Source organism: Tachyglossus aculeatus, chromosome 6 (genome assembly GCF_015852505.1).
Source record: "Tachyglossus aculeatus isolate mTacAcu1 chromosome 6, mTacAcu1.pri, whole genome shotgun sequence".
Lineage (NCBI taxonomy): Eukaryota > Metazoa > Chordata > Mammalia > Monotremata > Tachyglossidae > Tachyglossus > Tachyglossus aculeatus.
In genome coordinates, this window is record NC_052071.1 from 48,709,676 (window position 1) to 48,731,185 (window position 21,510).

Below are 21,510 nucleotides of genomic sequence, written 5' to 3' on the forward strand. Positions count from 1 at the left end.
GAACGAATGAATGCTTGCCCCTTTCCCGGGACCTTTCCTCTAACATTGGCCTCTGAGGTGCCCAGGGAAGAGAGGAAGTTCAGTGGTCCCCCTGGCTACTCCTGGCTGATCACCTTGTATCCTCCCCAGTGCTTAAAACAGTGCTTTGCACATAGTAAGCACTAAATAAATGCCACCATTATTATTATTATTACTCAGTCACCGGTAGCAGCCCGGCTTGAGCTGTCCCTAGGGGACAGGGGACAGTGACCTCCTACTGAACGTAGCAGCCCCTGGTAGCTCTCCAGAAATTTACTGGATGAGCTTCTGGATTCTTAGATGGGCTATATTCCTGCCACTTTTGATTGGACTTGACTCAGTTTCCCGCTTCTCCCTTTCAGGCTTGGGCTCCCAGTGGGCTAGCGAGGCATTTGCAGGGAGTCAGTCAGACAGTCAATTGTATTTATTGAGTGCTTACTGTGTGCAGAGCACTGTACTAAGCACTCAGGAGAGTACAATATAACAATGAACAGACACATTGCCTGCCCACAAGGGCTCCCAGTGGGCTAGCGAGGCATTTGCCGGAAGTCAGTCAGACAGTCAATTGTATTTATTGAGCGCTTACTGTGTGCAGAGCTCTGTACTAAGCACTCGGGGTTTACGATATAACAATGAACAGACACATTCCCTGCCCACAATGAGCTTACAGTCTAGAGGAGCAGCATGGCTCAGCGGAAAGAGCCCGGGCTTTGGAGTCAGTGGTCATGGGTTCAAATCCCGGCTCCGCCAATTGTCAGCTGTGTGACTTTGGGCAAGTCACTTTACTTCTCTGGCCCTCAGTTACCTCATCTGTAAAATGGGGATTGACTGTGAGCCCCCCGTGGGACAGCCTGATCACCTTGTATCCGCCCAGCGCTTAGAACAGTGCTTTGGACATAGTAAGTGCTTACAAATGCCATCATTATTATTAGAGGAAGGGCAGAAGCCCATTCTGTAGCTGGAGAACCCGGGAATGGGGCAGTCTGGGTCAGGAAGTGGGCCGGCCTGGTGTCAGGAGGACCTGTCTCCCGTGGAAATATTGAATGCAGAACATTCGCCGGAGTTTGGAAGGCTTAAGTGAGTCTTAGCCAAAGGAGTCTTTCCCCCCGGCTCCCTTGGCCATAGCTCACTTTGAGCCTGGAACCCGAGTTGAGGGAGAGAAATTGGGGAGTCTATTAAGGAAGGGGCTAGAGTGGGTGAGGGCTCAGGATTAAGCCATTCGAAACAGGAAAATAATCCCGGAGGTTTTCGGTCCGTATGCATGTAGGTGTGTGTTTGGCTCCGGCCCTTCCCTGCCCATCTCTCTGCAGGTACCGTACGTGGCCAGATCACAGATCACACATGTACGCGCGACCGACACTCATGAAGCTTCCGCCCCCTCAACAACACCTCAGGGTGTAAAGCTGGGTCAGTCCTGGGCGTGTTTCTTTTGTGGTTGACTTTCTTCTGCAGGCCGCTGCTGCTGCCGCTGTTAGGAAATAAGAGTCTTCCTCGAAAAGCCCCCCCCGGGGGCTGCTGTCAGGCTCCGGCTCCCAGATGACCCCCACGCACACACAAACACGCAGAAAGCAGGAAACGCCTCCGCTCTCACGCTCCTGGATGGATTAGTGTTTAGGGAGAAGAAACCTGGGAGTGCTCTCCCAAGCCTTGAGGAATCCAGAGGGAGAGGGATGGGGAGGGAGTTCCCACCTGCCCCGGTGGGGTGGGATGGGAGAAGATTCCCAACGCCACCGGGCGTGGCACAGCTCCCGGCTCTTCTCGGTGCTTCCGTGGAAAGTGGGCAGCAGCCGCTGTGGAACGATGCTCCTCTCCCAGGCCCTACCCCAGCTCGTTCCCACCATAGAAATCGAGGCTGCCTCTGTAACGAGACAAAAAAACACAATCCCGGCTGGTCTGGCCCTAGCCGGGATCGGTATCCTCAAAAGGCTGGCAATACCAGCCTTTCCCAAGTTCCTCAACCCGGATTCAAGGCCCAAAGTGAGCTATGGCCAAGGGAGCCGGGGGGAAAGACTCCTTCGGCTAAGACCCCCTTAAGCCTTCCAAACTCCGGCGAATGTTCTACATTCAATATTTCCACGGGAGACAGGTCCTCCTGACCCCAGGCCAGCCCACTTCCTGACCCAGACTGCCCCATTCCCGGGTTCTCCGGCTACAGAATGGGAAATATCTGGAGGGTGTACACCCCAAGATTGCTGCTCAGCTCCTTCTGATGTAAAAAGTACAAGCCCAGGAGGTCTCTGTTCACGCTCCCCGTCCTTCGAGGCAGGCGAGCCACCAAAATGATTTGAAAGCTCTTTTGTTTTCTCGAATTTTAGTTCTTGGGCTGTGATGCGGGAGGACTGCTTAGACTGGGAAAATAGAGGAGCTGTTTCGGGGTAGGTGAGTTGGCAGTTCCTGTGGTGGGCTAATAATGATGTGATAACTATTTATGGGTAGGTGACTATCTTTGGGGTTGCGAGGGGCCGGCGTTGGGCTGAATCAGGATGGAGGAAGCACCTCTGATTGGCCATAAGCCCCGTCGGTCAGAGAGGCTATTTAAACCAGGCAGTCCATCCGGAGGGAACCGGGGCCACAGGAGAACCCCGAGCTGGGCTTTCCCTGCTCCGTCATTTAGAACGAACCAAACTGAGTCGCTGCCGGAAAATGGAATAGACTAAGTAACCGGTTGATTATTCTACGGATCAGCTGGGTGACCTTGGGCAAGTACCTTAATTCACTTGGACCTCAGTTTCCTCGTCTGGAAAATGGGGATCCAATCCCTGTTCTCCCGCCCCCTTAGCCTTTGAGCCCCGTATGGTCCGGGGATTGGGTCCAACCGGATTATTTTTCTCTACCCCAGCACTTAGTACTGTGGGTGGCCTAACAAGTGTGGCAATTATTATGTCTCCTCTGGCTCCAATCGCCAGCTCTGCTTGACTTGGTGAGAACAGAGAGTTGATCACATTGCAGAGGACTCAATTCGGGACGAAGACACCGGCTTACAAACTTGGTGATGTGAACGTGTCTACCAACTCTGTTATACTATACTCTTCCAAATGCTTAGTACAGTGCTCTGCACGCATGAAGAGCTCAATTAATACCATTGCTTGCTTGATTGACCTAGGGGGGAGGACCACGTGGGGCCTACTGAGTAGGCACCATCCGTGGCAGTATGGCCTAACGGATAGAGCATGTTTGGTTTTGTTCTCTGTCTCCCCTTTTAGACTGTGAGCCCACTGTTGGGTAGGGACTGTCTCTATATATTGCCAATTTGTACTTCCCAAGCGCTTAGTACAGTGCTCTGCACATAGTAAGCACTCAATAAATACGATTGATGATGATGATGATGATAGAGCAAGGGGCTAGGAGTCGGGCCAGTCACGGCCTGGCCAAAGTCCAAATTAGAGAAACTAGAGAAGCAGTATGGCCTAGTGGATAGGGCATTGACTTGGAAGTCAGAAGGACCTAGCTCTGCCACTTTTCTGCCTTGCGACACTGGGCCGGTCACTTAACTTCTCCATGCCTCAGTTACCTCATCTGTAAAATGGGGATGGAGACTGGGAGCCCTGTGTGGGACAGGGACTGTGTCCAACCCGCTTCCCTTATATCAACCCCAGCTTGGCACAGTGCCTGGAACATATTAAGTGCGTAACAAATACCACAGTTATTATTCTTATTATCACTGCCCGGCAAAGAGAGCAGGTTGGGCAAATAAGATGTGGCTGTTAGGGGGGTCTTTGGAGTCAGGATTTTAAAAACACTCACGGAGCCTGGATCACACACCTCAGCATTATTCAGGATTTTCGTGGAAACAGACAGTCCTAGCTGTACTCCTGGGTCCTGGGTCTGGTACGGCACTGTGGTGCCGGTTGCCTCTCTGGGCCTCGGTTTCCTCGCTGACCAAGGATGGAGAGTAATACTGAGAGAGATGAGGCCGACAACCTTGCCGGGAGGAAGAGTGAGCCACATTTGTAGTTTGTTGAGGGGCCCGTGCGAGATCTGGGTTACGGGGAGTGGGGCCTGGTGGAGAGAACGCCCAGTTCTGCTCCAACCTGCGTCTCCACCCAACGGAAGAGCCGAGGAAACTTCAAACTCCCTGCGTCGGCCCATGGGTTGCGCCAGTAGATATGACAGAGGAGGAGATGGCCGGGCACCATCCTGTTCCACTTCCCAGCCTCTTCCTGACGGTTCCAAACGGTGCTTTTGTTTCGGCAGACCTACAGCACTTAATTCGGGAAAATAGCAGGGGCGGCTAGGATCCAAAGCCTTCCACTAGCGGCAGGCAGAACAACGATTTGGGAATTGGTAGCTTAGTATGTCAGTCATGGCGGTACCTTGGAACCATCCACCCCCCAATCTAGTTGTTCCTGCTGAATCAGGGGTTACTAGAACCCAATTTCCCCCAACCTGAGCTTCTTCTTGGAATAAAATAATGATAATAATAATAATAATAATAATAACAGCAAGTATGGTATTCTGAAGTGCTTACTCTGTGTTAAGCACACTCCCTGCATTCTTTAGTGCCATTCTTTCTGGGCCAGGGACGCTCATTACTTAGGTTCAGATGAAAGGAGAGAAGGCCGCACCGGTCCTCTTTTCTCTGTGGCCCGGCTGCCCCTGACCAGCTGCCCCGAAGGACAGGCAGAGGGGAGCCAGGCCGCTCCCCTGCTGACTCCTGGGCTCAGCCCCCGGATCTTCATGACCCGAGGACCCCGTATCATCATCATCATCAATCGTATTTATTGAGCGCTTACTGTGTGCAGAGCACTGTACTAAGCGCTTGGGAAGTACAAGTTGGCATCAGTGCCCAAAGCACAGCAGGGAGATGGGTCTTTGCCCCAGGGGTCACCAGTCTGGGGAACTCCCTCTTTGCCCCTTCTCCATTCGGGGTGGGTGGAAGCCTGGTGGTTAGAACACAGGCCTGAGAGTCAGAAGGATCTGGGTTCTAATCCCGGCTCCGCCACTTGTCTGCTGTGTGACCTTGGGGAAGTCACTTCAATTCTCTCATCTGTAAAATGGGGATTAAGACTCTGTGAGCCTGCTGTTTCTAGACTGTGAGCCCGCTGTTGGGTAGGGACCGTCTCTATATGTTGCCAACTTGTACTTCCCAAGCGCTTAGTACAGTGCTCTACACACAGTAAGCGCTCAATAAATACGATTGAATGAATGAATGTGGGAAAATGGGGATTAAGACTCTGAGCCCCATGTGGGACAGGAACTTAACTAGTATCTACCCCAGCACTTAGTACAGTGCCTTTCCCTCAGTAAGCACTTAACAAATACCATTAAAAGAAAAAAAAATCTGGCTCTCCACCGTTTTTAGCCTGGAGAGCCCACCTGGGTCAAATCCTAGTCCATGACCTCAAAGCCTCAAGGCCTCCTTTCGGAGCCCCTTCCCTCCCCAGAGGCCCAAAGAGCAGGGCCGCCTGAGGGCTGGTTTAAGTTGCACTGTCGTCCTGCCCAGGTGCAGAGCTCTGGGCCCCGCGAGACCCTCACACAGCTCCTGCTGGGGCCCGGCGCGGAAAACGAGCCCTACTCTCCAGGAAACTGATAACTGAAAGTCCAAATTCAGCCTCCTTAAAGTCCTGCCACCTGCAAAATCTCCTCTGGGAGGGGGTTGAGGGGTGGGCCCCTCTAAGTCTATTTCTGCCGACAGACCCCGGCTACAGACGCCCCAGGAAGAGGCTGGTGCAGAAGAAGAGGGGCCCCCCACACCAAAATGCCCCCCAGGGCCCTCGGTCGACTTGGGGCCTGCCAAGCTACAAGGGAGGCAGCCCCAGAGTCACCAATGTCAGGGTTAGGGAGCACCTGGTGCCTTGGAGATGCTGGGAAAAGTAGCATTCGGGAAGCCGGTCCTGAGCCTCGTCCAGCTGTAAATGCAAAAAAGGTCACTCCTCTCAGCCCCCAAGTACTTTACACAGAGCCGCTTCACCGTAAGCTCCTTGAGGGCCGGGATCGCGTCTCCTAGCTCTATGGTGTTTGGTTCTCCCAAACTCTTAGTACAGCACTCTGTAAGAGCTCAATCAGTTCCGCTGGTTGGTGCTTGAATTTTTGAATATAAATGCCCTCGTGTCTGAACTCCCCGGTGGCTGTTGTTGTCCCACCTGGCGATGGTCTCTGATGGGATGAGAGGTGGCAGAAAGGGGAAGCAGTGCGCTCTCTCATCATCAGCATCATCAATCGTATTTATTGAGCGCTTACTGTGTGCAGAGCACTGTACTAAGCGCTTGGGAAGTTCAAGTTGGCAACATATAGAGACAGTCCCTACCCAACAGTGGGCTCACAGTCTAAAAGGGGGAGACAGAGAACAAAACCAAACATACTAACAAAATAAAATAAATAGAATAGATATGTACAAGTAAAATAAATAAATAAATAAATAGAGTAACAAATATGTACAACCATATATACATATATACAGGTGCTGTGGGGAAGGGAAGGAGGTAAGATGGGGGGGATGGAGAGGGGCACGAGGGGGAGAGGAAGGAAGCCTTGAAGCCCAGGGTGAGGAGTTTCTGCCTGATGCACAGATTGATTGGTAGCCACTGGAGATTTTTGAGGAGGGGAGTAACGTGCCCAGAGCGTTTCTGGACAAACACAATCCGGGCAGCAGCATGACCAATTGGTCTCTGACCAATGACCGGCTCCAGTGGCGTGAAGCGGAGGGCTCTCTAACCTGCTACTGGTTCCACTGGTGTGGCTACTGAAGACAGGGGGTTAAGTGGGGGTGAAGAGAGGTGTGGGGAGACCTGGTGACCCCCGGGCCCTCACAGAGCCCCCTGCCCCGTGTCCCAGCATCCCCAGCACACAGACGAGCCCCCGGAGGAGGAAGCCATGGCTAGTGTGATCCTGGAGAGTATCTTTCTGAAGCGGTCCCAGCAGAAGAAGAAGACTTCCCCTCTGAACTTCAAGAAGCGACTCTTCCTCCTGACCACCAACAAACTCTCCTACTATGAGTATGACTTTGACCGTGGGGTGAGTCTCCACGGGGCGGACTGGTGGGGGAGGTGGAGGGGAACCTGTTCTTCACCGTTCTCTTCCGCCATACTGCTCAGGAAATACCACTGAATGAACGATGGGCTCCGTCCCTTGAAGAGTCTGTAGCCTCTGAAGGGTGAAGAAGGCCAATCTTCTCCAGAGAGGCCAGCATGTTGGGGATGGTGGGGGAGCATGGGGAGAGGGTGATGGGGAGAAGACTGAAATTGGGCCAGGGTCAGTGGAAGAGGGAAGAGGGATTAGAGATGGGACCAGAGCCAGTGATCATATATATTGAATATGTACTGAATGCAGGTGACAAGCACAGGCCTGGGTTTTAATCCTGGCTCTGCCACTTGCCCGCTGTGTCACTCTGGGCAAGTCTCTTACCTGCTCTTTACCTCAGTTCCTGCATCCGTCACATGGGGATTCAATACCTGTTCTCCCTCCTACTTAGACTGTGAGGCCCACGTGTGATGGGGACTGTGTCCAACTGGATTAACTTGCATCTATCCCAGTACAGTGGTGGGAACATAATAAGGGATTAACAAAATAATAAGAAATATAATAATAATGATAATAGTGGGCATGGCAGGTGAGTTAAGCTCATTCCAGTACCGGCTAGTGGACAGAGCCCTGCTTTGAAAACACTAGGCCTGAGTTCACGGGCAAAGCCGCATATGCACTTTGCCTCATGAGACTCGCCGTCCGTCTAGTTGCTCGTCACCCTTGGGCCCTAGCGGGGACCCAACCGACAGGGACTAGAGAGCGTGAGGGGTGCTGCGCAAGCCATTAGCACTAGAATCAACTCCTCAGCCTGGGATCTCCCCAAATGCCTTTCCAGTCCTGTAAGCCATTTCTTTTAAATAGTATTTGTTAAGCGCTTACTATGTGTCAAACACCGTTCTAAGCGCTGGGGTCAGTCCAAGTTAATTAGGTCGGACACAGTCTCCGTTCCCTCATGGGGTTCACAGTCTAAGAGGGAGAACAAGTATCCCCATTTTACAGCTGAGGAAGCAGTCGCAGAGAAGTTGAGACTCACCCATGATAACCCAGCAAGCAAGTGACAGAGCCAGCATTAATCAATCAATCAATCAATCAATCGTATTTATTGAGAGCTTACTGTGTGCAGAGCACTGTACTAAGCACTTGGGAAGTACAAGTTGGCAACATATAGAGACAGTCCCTACCCAACAGTGGGCTCACAGTCTAGAAGGGGGAGACAGACAACAAAACAAAACAAGTAGACAGGTGTCAATACCATCAGAATAAATAGTTTTAGTGGTATACACATCACTAATCAATCAATCAATCGTATTTATTGAGCGCTTACTGTGTGCAGAGCACTGTACTAAGCACTTGGGAAGTACAAGTTGGCAACATATAGAGACGGTCCCTGCCCAACAACGGGCTCACAGTCTAGAAGGGGGAGACAGACAACAAAACAAAACAAGTAGACAGATGTCAGTACCATCAGAATAACTAGTTTTAGTGGTATACACATCATTAATAAAACAAATATAGTAAATATGTACAAATAAAATAAATAGGGTAATATGTACAAATATATATAAGTGCTCTGGGGAGGGGAAGGGGGTAGGACGGGGGGGGTGATGGGGAGGGGAGGAGGAGGATGAGGAAGCGGAGAGGAAAAAGGGGGGGTTCAGTTTGGGAAGGCCTCCTGGAGGAGGTGAGCTCTCAGTAGGGCCCTCCTGCTGTCTCCCAGCGGCGCGGCAGTAAGAAGGGCTCGGTGGACATCGAGAAGATCACCTGCGTGGAAACGGTGGTTCCCGAAAACAACCCTCCCCCTGAGCGGCAGATTCCGGTGAGCGAGGAAGGGCTGGGGTGGAGAGCGGGAAGCGGGGAGTGGGGAGTGTTCGGCCGGGAGCAGGGAGGGTGCAGCGGGGAATGGCTGCCTCTTGGAATCTGTTCCAATAAGCTGCGGGATGTAGGCCCAACGCTGGGCCATCCAGACCGTGATGGGCTTGGGAGGGGGGCCAGAGTGGTGGACGTTTGAGGGAGCCGGGGACCATCCAGCTGCACCCGGGAGGTGGGGGACCTCTGTCCCCCAGTGGGGTGGGGAGTGGCAGCCCTGCTTGGCAGCCTGGGGATGATGAGTCTGCTCTGGGGGAGGCCTAGGAGCTGAGATGGCCCGGTAATGAGGGCAGGAAAAGGATTCTCCCATCTCCAATCAATCAATCGTATCTATTGAGCATTTCCTCTGTGTAGAGCATTCATTCATTCATTCAATCGTATTGACTGAGCGCTTACTGTGTGCAGAGCACTGTACTAAGCGCTTGGGAGAGTACAGAATGAGTTGGTAGACACATTTCCCGCCCACAACGAGTTTACATCTTCTGCTGGCTGGCTGGGGCCAAGACCCACCCAACCCTCCCCTCCTGGGGCTCAGTTCTCTCGGGGATGTGGCTCAGTAGAGACATGAACCCTAAGCCAAAGCGGGAACCCCCAGGGCAGGACGAGAGAAAGTATTAGGCTTGGGACAGAGGGAGCTGGGGCGGAGGGGACAGGCTGATGACAGAGAGGGCCCAGGCTGGGCCTTGATGAAGGTGGTCTGGTTTGGGATTGGAGGTCTTACGGTGAAATAGGGGGTCAGTTGTCTAACGTGCCAGTCAAATGTCGAACTCTCACGTAAACAACTACAGGCAGGCCTTTCCTCTCCTAAAGAGATGGGGGATGGTCTCTGAGGGAGGCCGGCCTGAGGGAAGCCGTGGGCTAAGCCGGCCTCCCGTTGGCTCCTCTTTGGGCTTGCCCGTGTGGCCCCTCTCCGAAGCACCCAGATCTTCTCAGGGCGCTGGCTAATGGCTAACGAAGAAGGGCTGCCAGCCGGGTTCCCGACTAAGCTCGCGACCACACTTAAGCTGATGGTTGGCACACTGACTTGCTGGAGATTTACTTTGTAGCGCAAGGGAGGCTGAGTCCCTAAGCAGTCGCCATCTCAAACCAGTCCACGGATCCATTCAGGCCAGTGTTTTGTCTCCCACCTTGACACTGAGCACTGCTTCCAGGAACAAGAAGACTAGTCATGGTTCCCTAACTTTTCCCTCTGGATCCATCCCAGACCTCCCATTCACGAATAGCAATTTTAAAAAGCCCAGTGGAAATAATAATAACTGGTCTCTGTGAGGTGCTTACTCTGTGCCAAGCACTAAGCTAAGTGCTGGGGTTGTCCCTTGCCCCCAGTGACCTGGCCATCCGCTTTATTAAGAAAATTGACACCATCAGGTGTGAGCTCCCTAAAATCGGCCCTGCCCCTCCTCAGTCCACCCCCCATTCCGGCCCCATCTTCAGTTCTCCCATCCTTCCCAGCAATATCTCTAGAGGAGCTCTCCTGCCTCCTCTCAAAAGCCTTAAAAGCCACCCCCTCCACCTGTGCATCTGACCCCATTCTTTCACACCTTATCAAAACTCTAGCCCTCTCCCTTCTTCCCTCCCTAACAGTCATCTTCAACCATTCGCTCTCCAAAGGCTTCTTCCCCACTGCTTTCAAACATGCCCATGTCTCCCCTGTCCTAAAAGAGCCCTCCCTTGACCCCACGGCTCCCTCCGGTTATCACCCCATCTCCTTCCTGCCAATCCTCTCCAAACTCCTTGAGCGAATTGTCTACACCAGCTGTCTCAAATTCCCCTCCTTCAATTCTCTCCTCGACTCCCTCCAATCTAGCTTCCATCACCTTCACTCCACAGAAACCACTCTCTCAAAGCCCACCAATGATCTCTTTCTTGCCAAATCCAAAGGCCTCTACTCCATCCTAATCCCCTTCGACCTCTCAGCAGCCTTCAATACTGTGGACCACCCCCTTCTCCTGGCAAAATTATCCAACTTTGGCTTCACTGACTCTGTCCTCTCTTGGTTCTCCTCTTATCTCCGTGGCTATTCATTCTCAGTCTCCTTTGCGAGTTTCTCCTCTGCTTCCCACCCCTTCTATTCTCCATCTACATCCACTCCCTTGGCGAATCCCTTGTTCCCATGACTTCAACTACCACCTCTAGGCGGATGATCCCCAAATCTACATCTCTAGCCCTGATCTGGCTCCCTCTCTCCAGTCTCGCATCTCCTCCTGCCTTCAAGACATCTCTACTTGGATGTCCTCCCATCACCTCAAACTTAAAATGTCCAAAACAGAGCTCCTTCTCTTCCCACCCAAACCCTGTCCTCCCCTTGACTTTCCCGTCACTGTAGATGGCACCACTTCCTGCCTCTCAAGCCGATAACCTTGGCGTTATCCTCGATTCCTCTGTGCCATTTAACCCGCATATTCAGTCCATCACTAAATCCTGTCGGTCCCACCTACCTTCACAGCCTCGCTAAAATTTGCCCTTTCCTCTCCATCCAAACTGCTACCACGTTAATACAATCACTCATCCTCTCCTGCCTGGATTACTGCATCAGCCTCCTTGCTGACCTCCCTGCCTCCTGTCTCTTTCCCACTCCAGTCCATACTTCACTCTGCTGCCCGGATCATTTTTCGACAAAAAACGTTCAGGACATGTCAACCCACTCCTCAGAAAACTAAAGCGATTGCCCATCCACCTCTGCATCAAACAAATACTCCTCACTGTTGACTTTAAAGCACTCCTATCACCTTGTGTATACAGCCCGGGCTTTGGAGTCAGAGGTCATGGGTTCAAATTCCAGCTCTGCCAATTGTCAGCTGTGTGACTTTGGGCAAGTCACTTCACTTCTCTGTGCCTCAGTTGCCTCATCTGTAAAACAGGGATTAAGACTGTGAGCCCCCCGTGGAACAACCTGATCACCTTGTAACCTCCCTAGCGCTTAGAACAGTGCTTTGCACATAGTAAGCGCTTAAGAAATGCCATCACCATCATTATTATTATTATTAAAATGGGGATTAAAACTATGAGCCCCATGTGGGACAGGGACTATATCTAATCCAATTATTTTGTATCTACCACAGTGCTTAGTGCAGTGCCTGGCACATAGTAAGCACTTAACAAATACCATAATTAATAATAATAATAATAATGGCATTTGGTAAGCAATTACTACGTGCAAAGCACTGTTCTAAGTGCTGGGGAGAATACAAGGTGATCACGTTGTCCCACGGGGGGTTCACAGTCTTAATCCCCATTTTACAGATGAGGTAACTGAGGCACAGAGAAGTTAAGTGACTTGCCCACGGTCATACAACTGACAGTTGGTGGAGTTGGGATTTGAACCCGTGACCTCTGACTCCCAAGCCTGTGCTCTTTCCATTGAGCCACACTGTTTCTCTGTTATAATAGTAATATAATAATAATAATAATTACCTCATTTCACTTCTTTCCTTCTACAATCCAGCCCGCACATTTCGCTCCTCTAGTGCTTACCTTCTCACTGTGCCTCGATTTCACTTATCTCACCCCCAACCTCTAGGCCACGTCCTGCCTGTGGCCTGGACCACCTTCTGACCTCCAATCCGATAGACAATTACTCTCCCCTACTTCAAAGCCTTAATGAAAGCCCATCTCCTCCAAGAGGCCTTCCCCGCTTTTCCTCATCTACCCATCCTTTTTGACTCATCCTGACTTACTCCCTTTGCTTTTCTGCCCCTCCCAGCCCCACAGAACTTGTGTGAATATCTGTAATTTTATTTATTCAATTGTATTTATTGAGCACTTACTGTGTGCAGAGTACTGTACTAAGCACTTGGGAATTACAAGTTGGCACCATATAGAGACAGTCCCTACCCAACAGCGGGCTCACGGTCTAGAAGACGGGCTCACAGTCTAGTTTATTTGTATTGATGTCTGCCCTCTAGACTGTAAGCTTGTTGTGGGCAGGGAATGGGACTGTTTATTGTTGTAATGTAGTACTCTCCCAAGCACTTAGTACAGTGCTCTTCACACAGTAAGTGCTTAATAAATATTATTAATAATAAATATTATTGAATAGATGAATGAATGAATGGTCAGTCAGTCGTATATATTGAGTGCTGACCGTATGCAGAGCACCATACTGAGCGCTTGGGAGAATACAACAATCAACAGATGCATTCCCTGCCCACAGTGAGCTTTCAGTCTAAAGACTGGGGGTAGGTAAAGTGCAATCAGATCAGAAACAGAACAGATGAATTTATTTAAAACCTTCTTGCAAGGATGGGATGTCACTCAGGTCCCCCAGAGAAGCCCAACTGGGTAGCCCCCACTCCCATTCCCACCCCTGTGCCCATCAGAGGTCTCTGAGGGTCCAGTGGCGTCTCCCAGACTCAAGAATAGAGCAACTCGGTGAGGCCTACAAGCTGGGATCGTAACCGCCTCCAGATTTCCGTCTGGGGCTACCCATGGCCAGGCATCTGTGAAGCCTGCTCCACGGGAAGTTTGGAGGGCCCCTCCTCCCCCTACCTCTGCCCCTGTGTCCTTCGGAAGCGGGCATGGCCCCCTGCCTCATTTGGCCTCCAAAAAGTCCCATCAGCCTTGCCCTGTCAAACACCAGGGCCCTTGGGGCACCCCTCAAGGATAGTGCTTGGTTGTCGGAAACTCCTGCGCTGGCATCCAGGGCTCCTGACCCATCAGCACCTCCGGACACTTCCCCTGAGGGTCGGCTGATAGGTCGGGAAGCGAGCCGGCCGCAGGGAGCCCCAGAAGGAGAGACAGAGTCGGGCTCTCCCTGTCCAAATCTTCCACATTATTACCTCACCTCACTTCTCTTCTTCTGCAACCCAGCCTGCACACTTTGCTCCTCTAGTGCTAACCTTCTCACTGGGCCTCCATCTCACCTATCTCGCCCCCGACCCCTAGCCCATGTCCTGCCTCTGGCCTGGAATGCCCTCTGTCCTCAAATCCATCAGACGATTATTCTCCCCTACTCCAAAGCCTTATAGAAGGCACATCTCCAAGAGGACTGCCAAGACTAAGCCCCACTTTTCCTCATCTTCCACTCTTTTCTGCATCATCCTGACTTGCTCCCTTCGCTCCTCACTCCCTCCCAGCCCTGGAACAGAACTCTGATGGGCTCGAGGGTCAGGCCTGACCCCTTTGAGAGGAGTATGCCCTGGCCCTGGGGATGGATGTCTTATTTGGGCCTGGGGCACAACATCTCTGTCCCCGGCTCCCCCCTGAGTAACCCTACAGTGTTCCAGGCAAATGGACTCCAGCCCTTTTGGGTGAGAAAAAATGGGGGGCCGGAGGGACCTGCGGTGGAGTCTCACTTGGGGTCAGCTGGCCATGAGATCAGGGGGCCGGACAAAAGCAGTTTCCCCACACATCAGCCACACTCTTCCCGTCTTCCCTCTGCAGAAAAAGGGAGAAGAGTCCGGGGAGATGGAGCAGATCTCCATCATCGAGAGGTTCCCTTACCCCTTCCAGGTGAGTCATGCTCCCTGCACCGCTCTCCTGATGGGAGTGCCTTGTAGAGAGCAGGCAGAGCGTGGGGAATGGGCAGAGCTGGGATCAGGTGGGGCTGGGGGGCTCACGGGGCTCCATAGAGGCATCACTGGGCCCCACTGCTTCTGCTCAGTTAGCCTCTCTGTCTAGAGATGCTCATGTGGGCCTGAGGCATGGGGGGTGAAGAGGATGGTAAATGGGAGCCACCGGCGAGGGTAATATTAATGACCAAAATGCAGGTAGGCATGGAGATAGAGGAAGGTAGGTTCTTGGAGGGAGATTTATCGGAGGAGCACACGTGCCCAGGTTCCATTTTCGGTGCTTGCTGGGTCCTCCGTCAGCCCTCTAGTACGCCAAGTCTTCCGAGAGAGCCAACCATCCATCCATCCATCCATCTCTTACCTTCATGAGCTTGGTTGGCCCGGCCCGCCCCAGCCCGTCACCCATCAAGTCAGATTTGGCGATTCTGCTCAGTGAGTTCCCCGGCCCACCGGCTCCAGGCCAGCTGGCCCCCCAGCCCCGCACTGAAAGGTAGAAGAGGAAGTGGATGGCGGATTTCTGTGAGCTCACGGCCACAGCTGCAGGAGCCCGGTTATGGTCTCGGGGAGGACGGCCTCCTCCGAGCCAGAGTGACAAGGCGTAGCTCCACCCCTGCCTCGGTTGAAGAGATTTCTTGTCCTACTGCTGTCTCTGCAGAAAGGAAGCTGTCTGAGAACACTGCTCATGAGTGGTAGTCTCTGGTTCATCTCCTCCTTCTCAGGGGCAAGAGGTAACACGGCCTGGTGGGTAGGGCCCAGGGCTGGGAGTCAGGAGATCCAAGTTCAAGCCCGCCTCCTCCTCTAACTTTCTACATGATCCTGGGCAAGTCAATCAATCAATCAATCAATCAAAGCCCTACTGAGAGCTGACCTCCTCCAAGAGGCCTTCCCAGACTGAGCCCCTTCCTTCCTCTCCCCCTTGTCCCCTTCTCCATCCCCCCCATCTTACCTCCTTCCCTTCCCCACAGCACCTGTCTATATGTATATATGCTTGTACATATTTATTTATTTATTTATTTTACTTGTACATATCTATTCTATTCATTTTATTTTGTTAATATGTTTGGTTTTGTTCTCTGTCTCCCCCTTCTAGACTGTGAGCCCACTGTTGGGTAGGGACTGTTTCTATATGTTGCCAACTTGTACTTCCCAAGCACTTAGTAGAGTGCTCTGCACACAGTAAGCACTCAATAAATACGATTGATTGATTGATTGATTGATTACATGATCCTGGGCAAGTCACTGAACAGGCCTCACTGGCTAGTAGCAACATGAATCAGTGGTATTTATTGAACATTTTCTGTGTGCAGAGCACTGTACTAAGCATTTGGGGGAGTACACTAATAATAATAATAATAATGGCATTTATTAAGCGCTTACTGTGTGCAGAGCACTGTTCTAAGCGCTGGGGAGGTTACAAGGTGATCAGGTTGTCCCATGGGGGGCTCACAGTCTTAATCCCCATTGTACAGATGAGGGAACTGAGGCCCAGAGAAGTGACGTGACTTGCCCAAAGTCACACAGCTGACAACTGGCGGAACAGGGGTTTGAACTCGTGACCTCTGACTCCAAAGCCCGGGCTCTTTCCACTGAGCCACGCTGCTTCTCACTATTACCGAGCTGGCGGACACGTTCCCCTCCCATAACGAGTTTACTATTAGAACGATGTTATCGGCGACTCAGCGAGACCCCCATACTGCGACCAAGCTTTGTGGACTGGAAAGATGTCAATCCTGGCGACAGGAAGGGGGTCCCGGAGGCTCGAGGAGCCGCTCGCCAGCGAGCCGGACCTTCCCATCTTGGACCGAGAGGACTCAGCGGGCCGCCCTGGGGGGTCCCCAACCACCCAACTGGTTCCCCCAGCCACGGGTGCAGACCCCAACTAAGGCCGTGGCTCCAGTGCGGGCACTAAAGGTCCTCCTGTGGTCCCTCTTTCAGGTGGTGTACGACGAGGGGCCCCTCTACGTCTTCTCCCCCACCGAAGAGCTACGCAAGCGCTGGATCCACCATCTCAAGAACGGTGAGGCCAATCTGAAAAAATGGATGCTTTCTCTTTCTGTTATTTTTTTAATAGCATTTTTTTAAATGGCATTTATTAAGCGCTTACTATGTGCAAAGCACCGTTCTAAGCACTGAGGAGGTTACAAGGTGATCAGGTTGTCCCCCGGGGGGCTCACAGTCTTCATCCCCATTTTACAGATGAGGGATCTGAGGCCCAGAGAAGTGAAGTGACTTGCCCAAAGTCACACAGCTGACAATTGGCAGAGCCGGGATTTGAACCCATGACCTCTGACTCCAAAGCCCGGGCTCTTTCCACTGAGCCACGCTGCTTCTCCATTTGTACTGAATACTGGGGTAGAGACAAGCTAATCAGGTTGGACACGGTCCCTGTCCCACAGGGAGCTCACAGTCTTAATCCTCATTTTACAGATGAGGGTACTGAGACACAGAGAAGTGGAGTGACTTGCCCAAGGTCACACAGCAGACCAGTGGTGATGATGATGGTATTTGTTAAGTGCTTACTATGTGCCACACACTGTTCTAGGCTCTGTGGTACAGAGAAGGTTGTCAGGTTGTCCTACGCGGGGCTCACAGTCTTAATCCTCATTTTACAGATGAGGGAACTGAGACACAGAGAAGTGAAGTGACTTGTCCAAGGTCACACAGCAGACAAGTGGTGATGATGATGATGATGATGATGGTATTTATTCAGCGCTTACTATGTGCCACACACTGTTCTAAACTCTGCGGTAGTTATCAGGTTGTCCTACACGGGGCTCACAGTCTTAATCCTCATTTTACAGATGAGGGAACTGAGACACAGAGAAGTGAAGTGATTTGCCCAAGGTCACACAGCAGACCAGTGGTGATGATGATGATGATGATGGTATTTGTTAAGTGCTTACTATGTGCCACACACTGTTCTAAGCTCTGCCGTAGAGAGAAGGTTATCAGGTTGTCCTACGCGGGGCTCACAGTCTTAATCCTCATTTTACAGATGAGGGAACTGAGACACAGAGAAGTGAAGTGACTTGCCCAAGGTCACACAGCAGACAAGTGGTGATGATGATGATGATGATGGCATTTATTAAGCGCTTACTATGTGCCTCGCTCTGTTCTAAACTCTGTGGTAGATATAGGTGAGGTAAATGAGGCACAGAGAAGTGGCAGAGCTGAGTTTAGAACCCATGTCCTCTGTCTCCCAAGACCGTGATCTTTCCACTAATAATAATGATGGCATTTGTTGAGCACTTACTATGTGCCAAGCACTGTTCTAGGAACTGGGGGGCGGCGGGGGGGAAGGAGGATACGAAGTAATCAGTTTGTCCCACGGGGTGCTCACAGTCTTAATCCCCATTTTCCAGATGAGGGAACTGAGGCCCAGAGAAGTGAAGTGACTCGCCCAAAGTCACACAGCTGGCAAGTGGCGGAGGCGGCATTAGAACTCATGACCTCTGACTCCCAAGCCCAGACTCTTTTCACTAAACCACACTGCTTAGAGGCCAGGGCTTCGAGGCGCGGTGGAGGCCCGGTCCTGTGACTTCCAGGACTGTGCTCTTTCATTATTCATTATTTCACTGTTGATTTCTTTTCGGTTCCGGGCTTGCAATCAGGAAAAGCTGAAACTCTCCCCAACTCAATTTACCATGCGGGTCGATCGATGAATAAGGCACGCTCACGGGGGCTTTCAGGGCTGGGAGGGCAGCAACGGCACCTAGGAGAAAGACCACAGGACCGGGAGTCAGGAGACTTGGGTTCGAGTCCCGGCTCTGCTACTGGCCTGCTGTGCGACCTCGGGCAAGTCACTCAACCTCTCTGGGCCTCAGTTTCCCTGTCTGTAAAGTGGGGATGAGATACCTTCTCACCCTCCCTGGACACCGGGTGCCCAGGGTGGAAGAAAGAGCCCGGGCTTTGGAGTCAGAGGTCATGGGTTCAAATCCCCGCTCCACCACTTGTCAGCTGTGTGACTTTGGGCAAGTCACTTCAATCAATCAATCAATCGTATTTATTGAGCGCTTACTGTGTGCAGAGCACTGTACTAAGCACTTGGGAAGTACAAGTTGGCAACATATAGAGACAGTCCCTATCCAACAGTGGGCTCACAGTCTAAAAGGGGGAGACGGAGAACATAACCAAACATACTAACAAAATAAAATAAATAGAATAGATATGCACAAATAAAATAAATAAATAAATAAATAGAGTAATAAATATGTACAATATGTACTTCACTTCTCTGGGCCTCAGTTGCCTCATCTGTAGAATGGGGATTAAGACTGTGAGCCCGATGTGGGTCAACCTGATCACCTTGTAACCTCCCCAGCACTTAGAACAGTGCTTTGCACGTAGTAAGCGCTTAATAAATGTCGTCGTTATTATCATTATTAAGGGGGACCGTGTCTGGTCCAGTGATCTTGTGTCTACCCTCCAGTTTTCACAGCACAGTGCTCGGTGTGTAGTAGGCACTTAACAAATCCCATCATTTAGACTGTGAGTCCACTGTTGGGTAGGAACTGTCTCTATATGTTGCCAACTTGTACTTCCCAAGCGCTTAGTACAGTGCTCTGCACACAGTAAGTGCTCAATAAATACGATTGATGATGATCGTTGCCCTAAGAGGGTGACAGCACAGTCTAGGGCCGGAAGTCCTCAGCTGGACGTCCACAGCTACCGCTCCCAGTACCGCATCGATGAGAGCGGGTTTCATTCTGGGCCGGGATTCAGTTTCTCCGTCTGAAAAAACGACCGTATTTAACGTGATGGGAACCCCTTAGATTTTGCCAGCGCCGTTTTCTTCGCCTGAGCAAACACGTTGGCCCCCACACCGCTCCTGAATGGTGGGGGGAGACAAGTGACTTTCCCAAGGTCACACGGTAGGCCAGCGTTCTGCCCATTTTACAATTGAGGAAACCAAGGCCCGGGGAGATTTGACGACCGGATTGCTGATCGTCGAGCGCGCGGGGCTCCAACGAAGGCAGGGTCTTGCTAAGTCACAACCGGCCAAGTGTCCTACGAGATAGCTTACTTCCGCGTTCTTTGTCTCCCGGCGTCAGGACCGGAGCACCGGCCGTTGCTTCTGAACGCCACTCGGACTCTGCAGGGTGGGTTTGTTTGAACTCAAGTGGTCAGATGCTGCACAGAACGCACACACCATCCACACACACACAAACACACATATTTAAATGTGGGAGGGTATATTTAGCCCCGTGTCTGTTGGTGACGGCGAGATTAGCCGGTTGACTTGACATCAGGAAAGGTTGCCAAGAGAAACAGGAAGGATGGCAGCTGATAGCGGCCCGTTCGGGTTATTGCATGACGGCTCCTCGTCTTTGCAGACTTTGAGGCCGCCGGGCAGCGGGCCCCTCTGGCCTCGCTCGTCGCCCCAAGTTGGGCAAGGTGTCGCCGGGAGAACTGGCGGGGGCCCTGGGGGGTCCAGGCGGGGTAGCGGGGCCAGACCGTCCTGAGGAGTCACGGCGGGGAGGTGCCGCGTGATGCGGTGCGCAATCAATCGTATTTATTGAGCGCTTACTTTGTGCAGAGCACTGTACTAAGCGCTTGGGAAGTACAAGTTGCTAACATATAGAGGCAGTCCCTACCCAACAGTGGGCTTACAGTCTAAAAGATGCACAGATGCTGTAGCCGGGGCTCCCCCCGGGCCTGGCCCAAGGTGGGCCAGAGAAGTGGCCGTGGGAGGGAGGGAGGTGGGCCAGATCACTTGAGCAGGCGTGCGGAGCGGTGATTGACACCTGCCGCTGCGGTCCGCACTGGCCTGAAAACGCCGGGCTGTTGGACGGGGGCCACGGGGGGTCTCTTGAGGGTTGCTTGGGCACCCTGAGGACCCCTTAATAGCCCGGGGGTCAAAAGGATAAGCATAAACCCTCCCCCATTCCACCCAGATCTCCGGGGCAGCCAGAGAGATGACCCAATCCAGGCAACGGTCCCTGGGTTGAAAGACGACTTCTCAGGGCCGAGGCGACGGCAACAAAGAGGGCCCCTGAGGTTGGAGCGGCCGACACCCCCTTCCCTCGGCTACTGAAGGTCTGCTGAGCTTGACCGTCTGTAGTCCATCCAATCCAGCTTTTAGAGACGCCCCAGCCCCCCGCGGAAGAAATCGAGCCCCGGAGCCCCACTGAGCCACCTTTTCCCCTGCCCAGAAGTCGTGCCTGCTCAATAAACCAGCAAAGCCGCAGAACTTTCCTGCCCTCCCTCAAGGCCAGAGTGGTAGTGGCAGTAACAGTGTGTATTAAGCGCTTATTGAATGCAGAGCACTGTACTAAGGACAGGTATAGAGTATTCCGGCGGGATTTAGGCAAAGACCCTAACCGTTGAAGGACTCACAGTCTATGAAAGAGCCTGGGGGGTGGTAACTGATGATAATAATAATAATGATAGTGTTTGTTAAGCACTTAATAAGTGCCAAGTACTGTTCTGGTAGCAGGGTGGCTTAGTGGAAAGAACCCGGGCTTGGGAGTCAGAGGTCGTGCGTTCTAATCCCGGCTCTGCCACTTGTCAGCTGTGTGACTTTGGACAGGTCTCTTAACTTCTCTGTGCCTCAGGTACCTCATCTGTAAAATGGGGATGATGACTGTGAGCCCCACGAGGGACAACCTGATCACCTTGTAACCTCCCCAGTGCTTAGAACAGTGCTTTGCACATAGTAAGCGCTTAATAAATGCCATTATTATTATTATTATCATTATTATTATTACTAAGGACAGGTATAGAGTATTCTGGTGGGATTTAAGCAAAGACCCTAACCGTTGAAGGACTCACAGTCTATGAAAGAGCCTGGGTGTCCCCGGGGGGTGGTAATTTATGATAATAATAATAATAATAATAATAATAATAATAATAATAATAATAACGATAGTATTTGTTAAGCACTTACTAAGTGCCAAGTACTGTTCTGGTAGCAGGGTGGCTTAGTGGAAAGAACCCGGGCTTGGGAGTCAGAGGTCATGCGTTCTAATCCCGGCTCTGCCACTTGTCAGCTGGGGGACTTTGGGTGAGTCACTTCACTTCTCTGGGCCTCAGTTACCTCATCTGTAAAATGGGAGTGAAGACTGTGAGCCCACGTGATCACCTTGTAACCTCCCCAGTGCTTAGAACCGTGCTTTGCACATAGTAAGGGCTTAATAAATGCCATTATCATTAT

The 21,510-nt window shown here is 51.8% G+C and overlaps 1 protein-coding gene across 1 annotated transcript in view; it reads left to right on the forward strand.

Moving 5' to 3' along the window:
- Positions 1-21,510, forward strand: part of BTK (Bruton tyrosine kinase) — a 53,287-nt gene that overhangs the window by 1,577 nt on the left and 30,200 nt on the right. The window contains exons 2-5 of the mRNA XM_038747961.1: positions 6,793-6,972; positions 8,699-8,797; positions 14,230-14,298; positions 16,293-16,374. Coding sequence (XP_038603889.1) covers positions 6,793-6,972; positions 8,699-8,797; positions 14,230-14,298; positions 16,293-16,374 — 430 coding nt within the window. The remainder of the gene's footprint in view (positions 1-6,792; positions 6,973-8,698; positions 8,798-14,229; positions 14,299-16,292; positions 16,375-21,510) is intronic.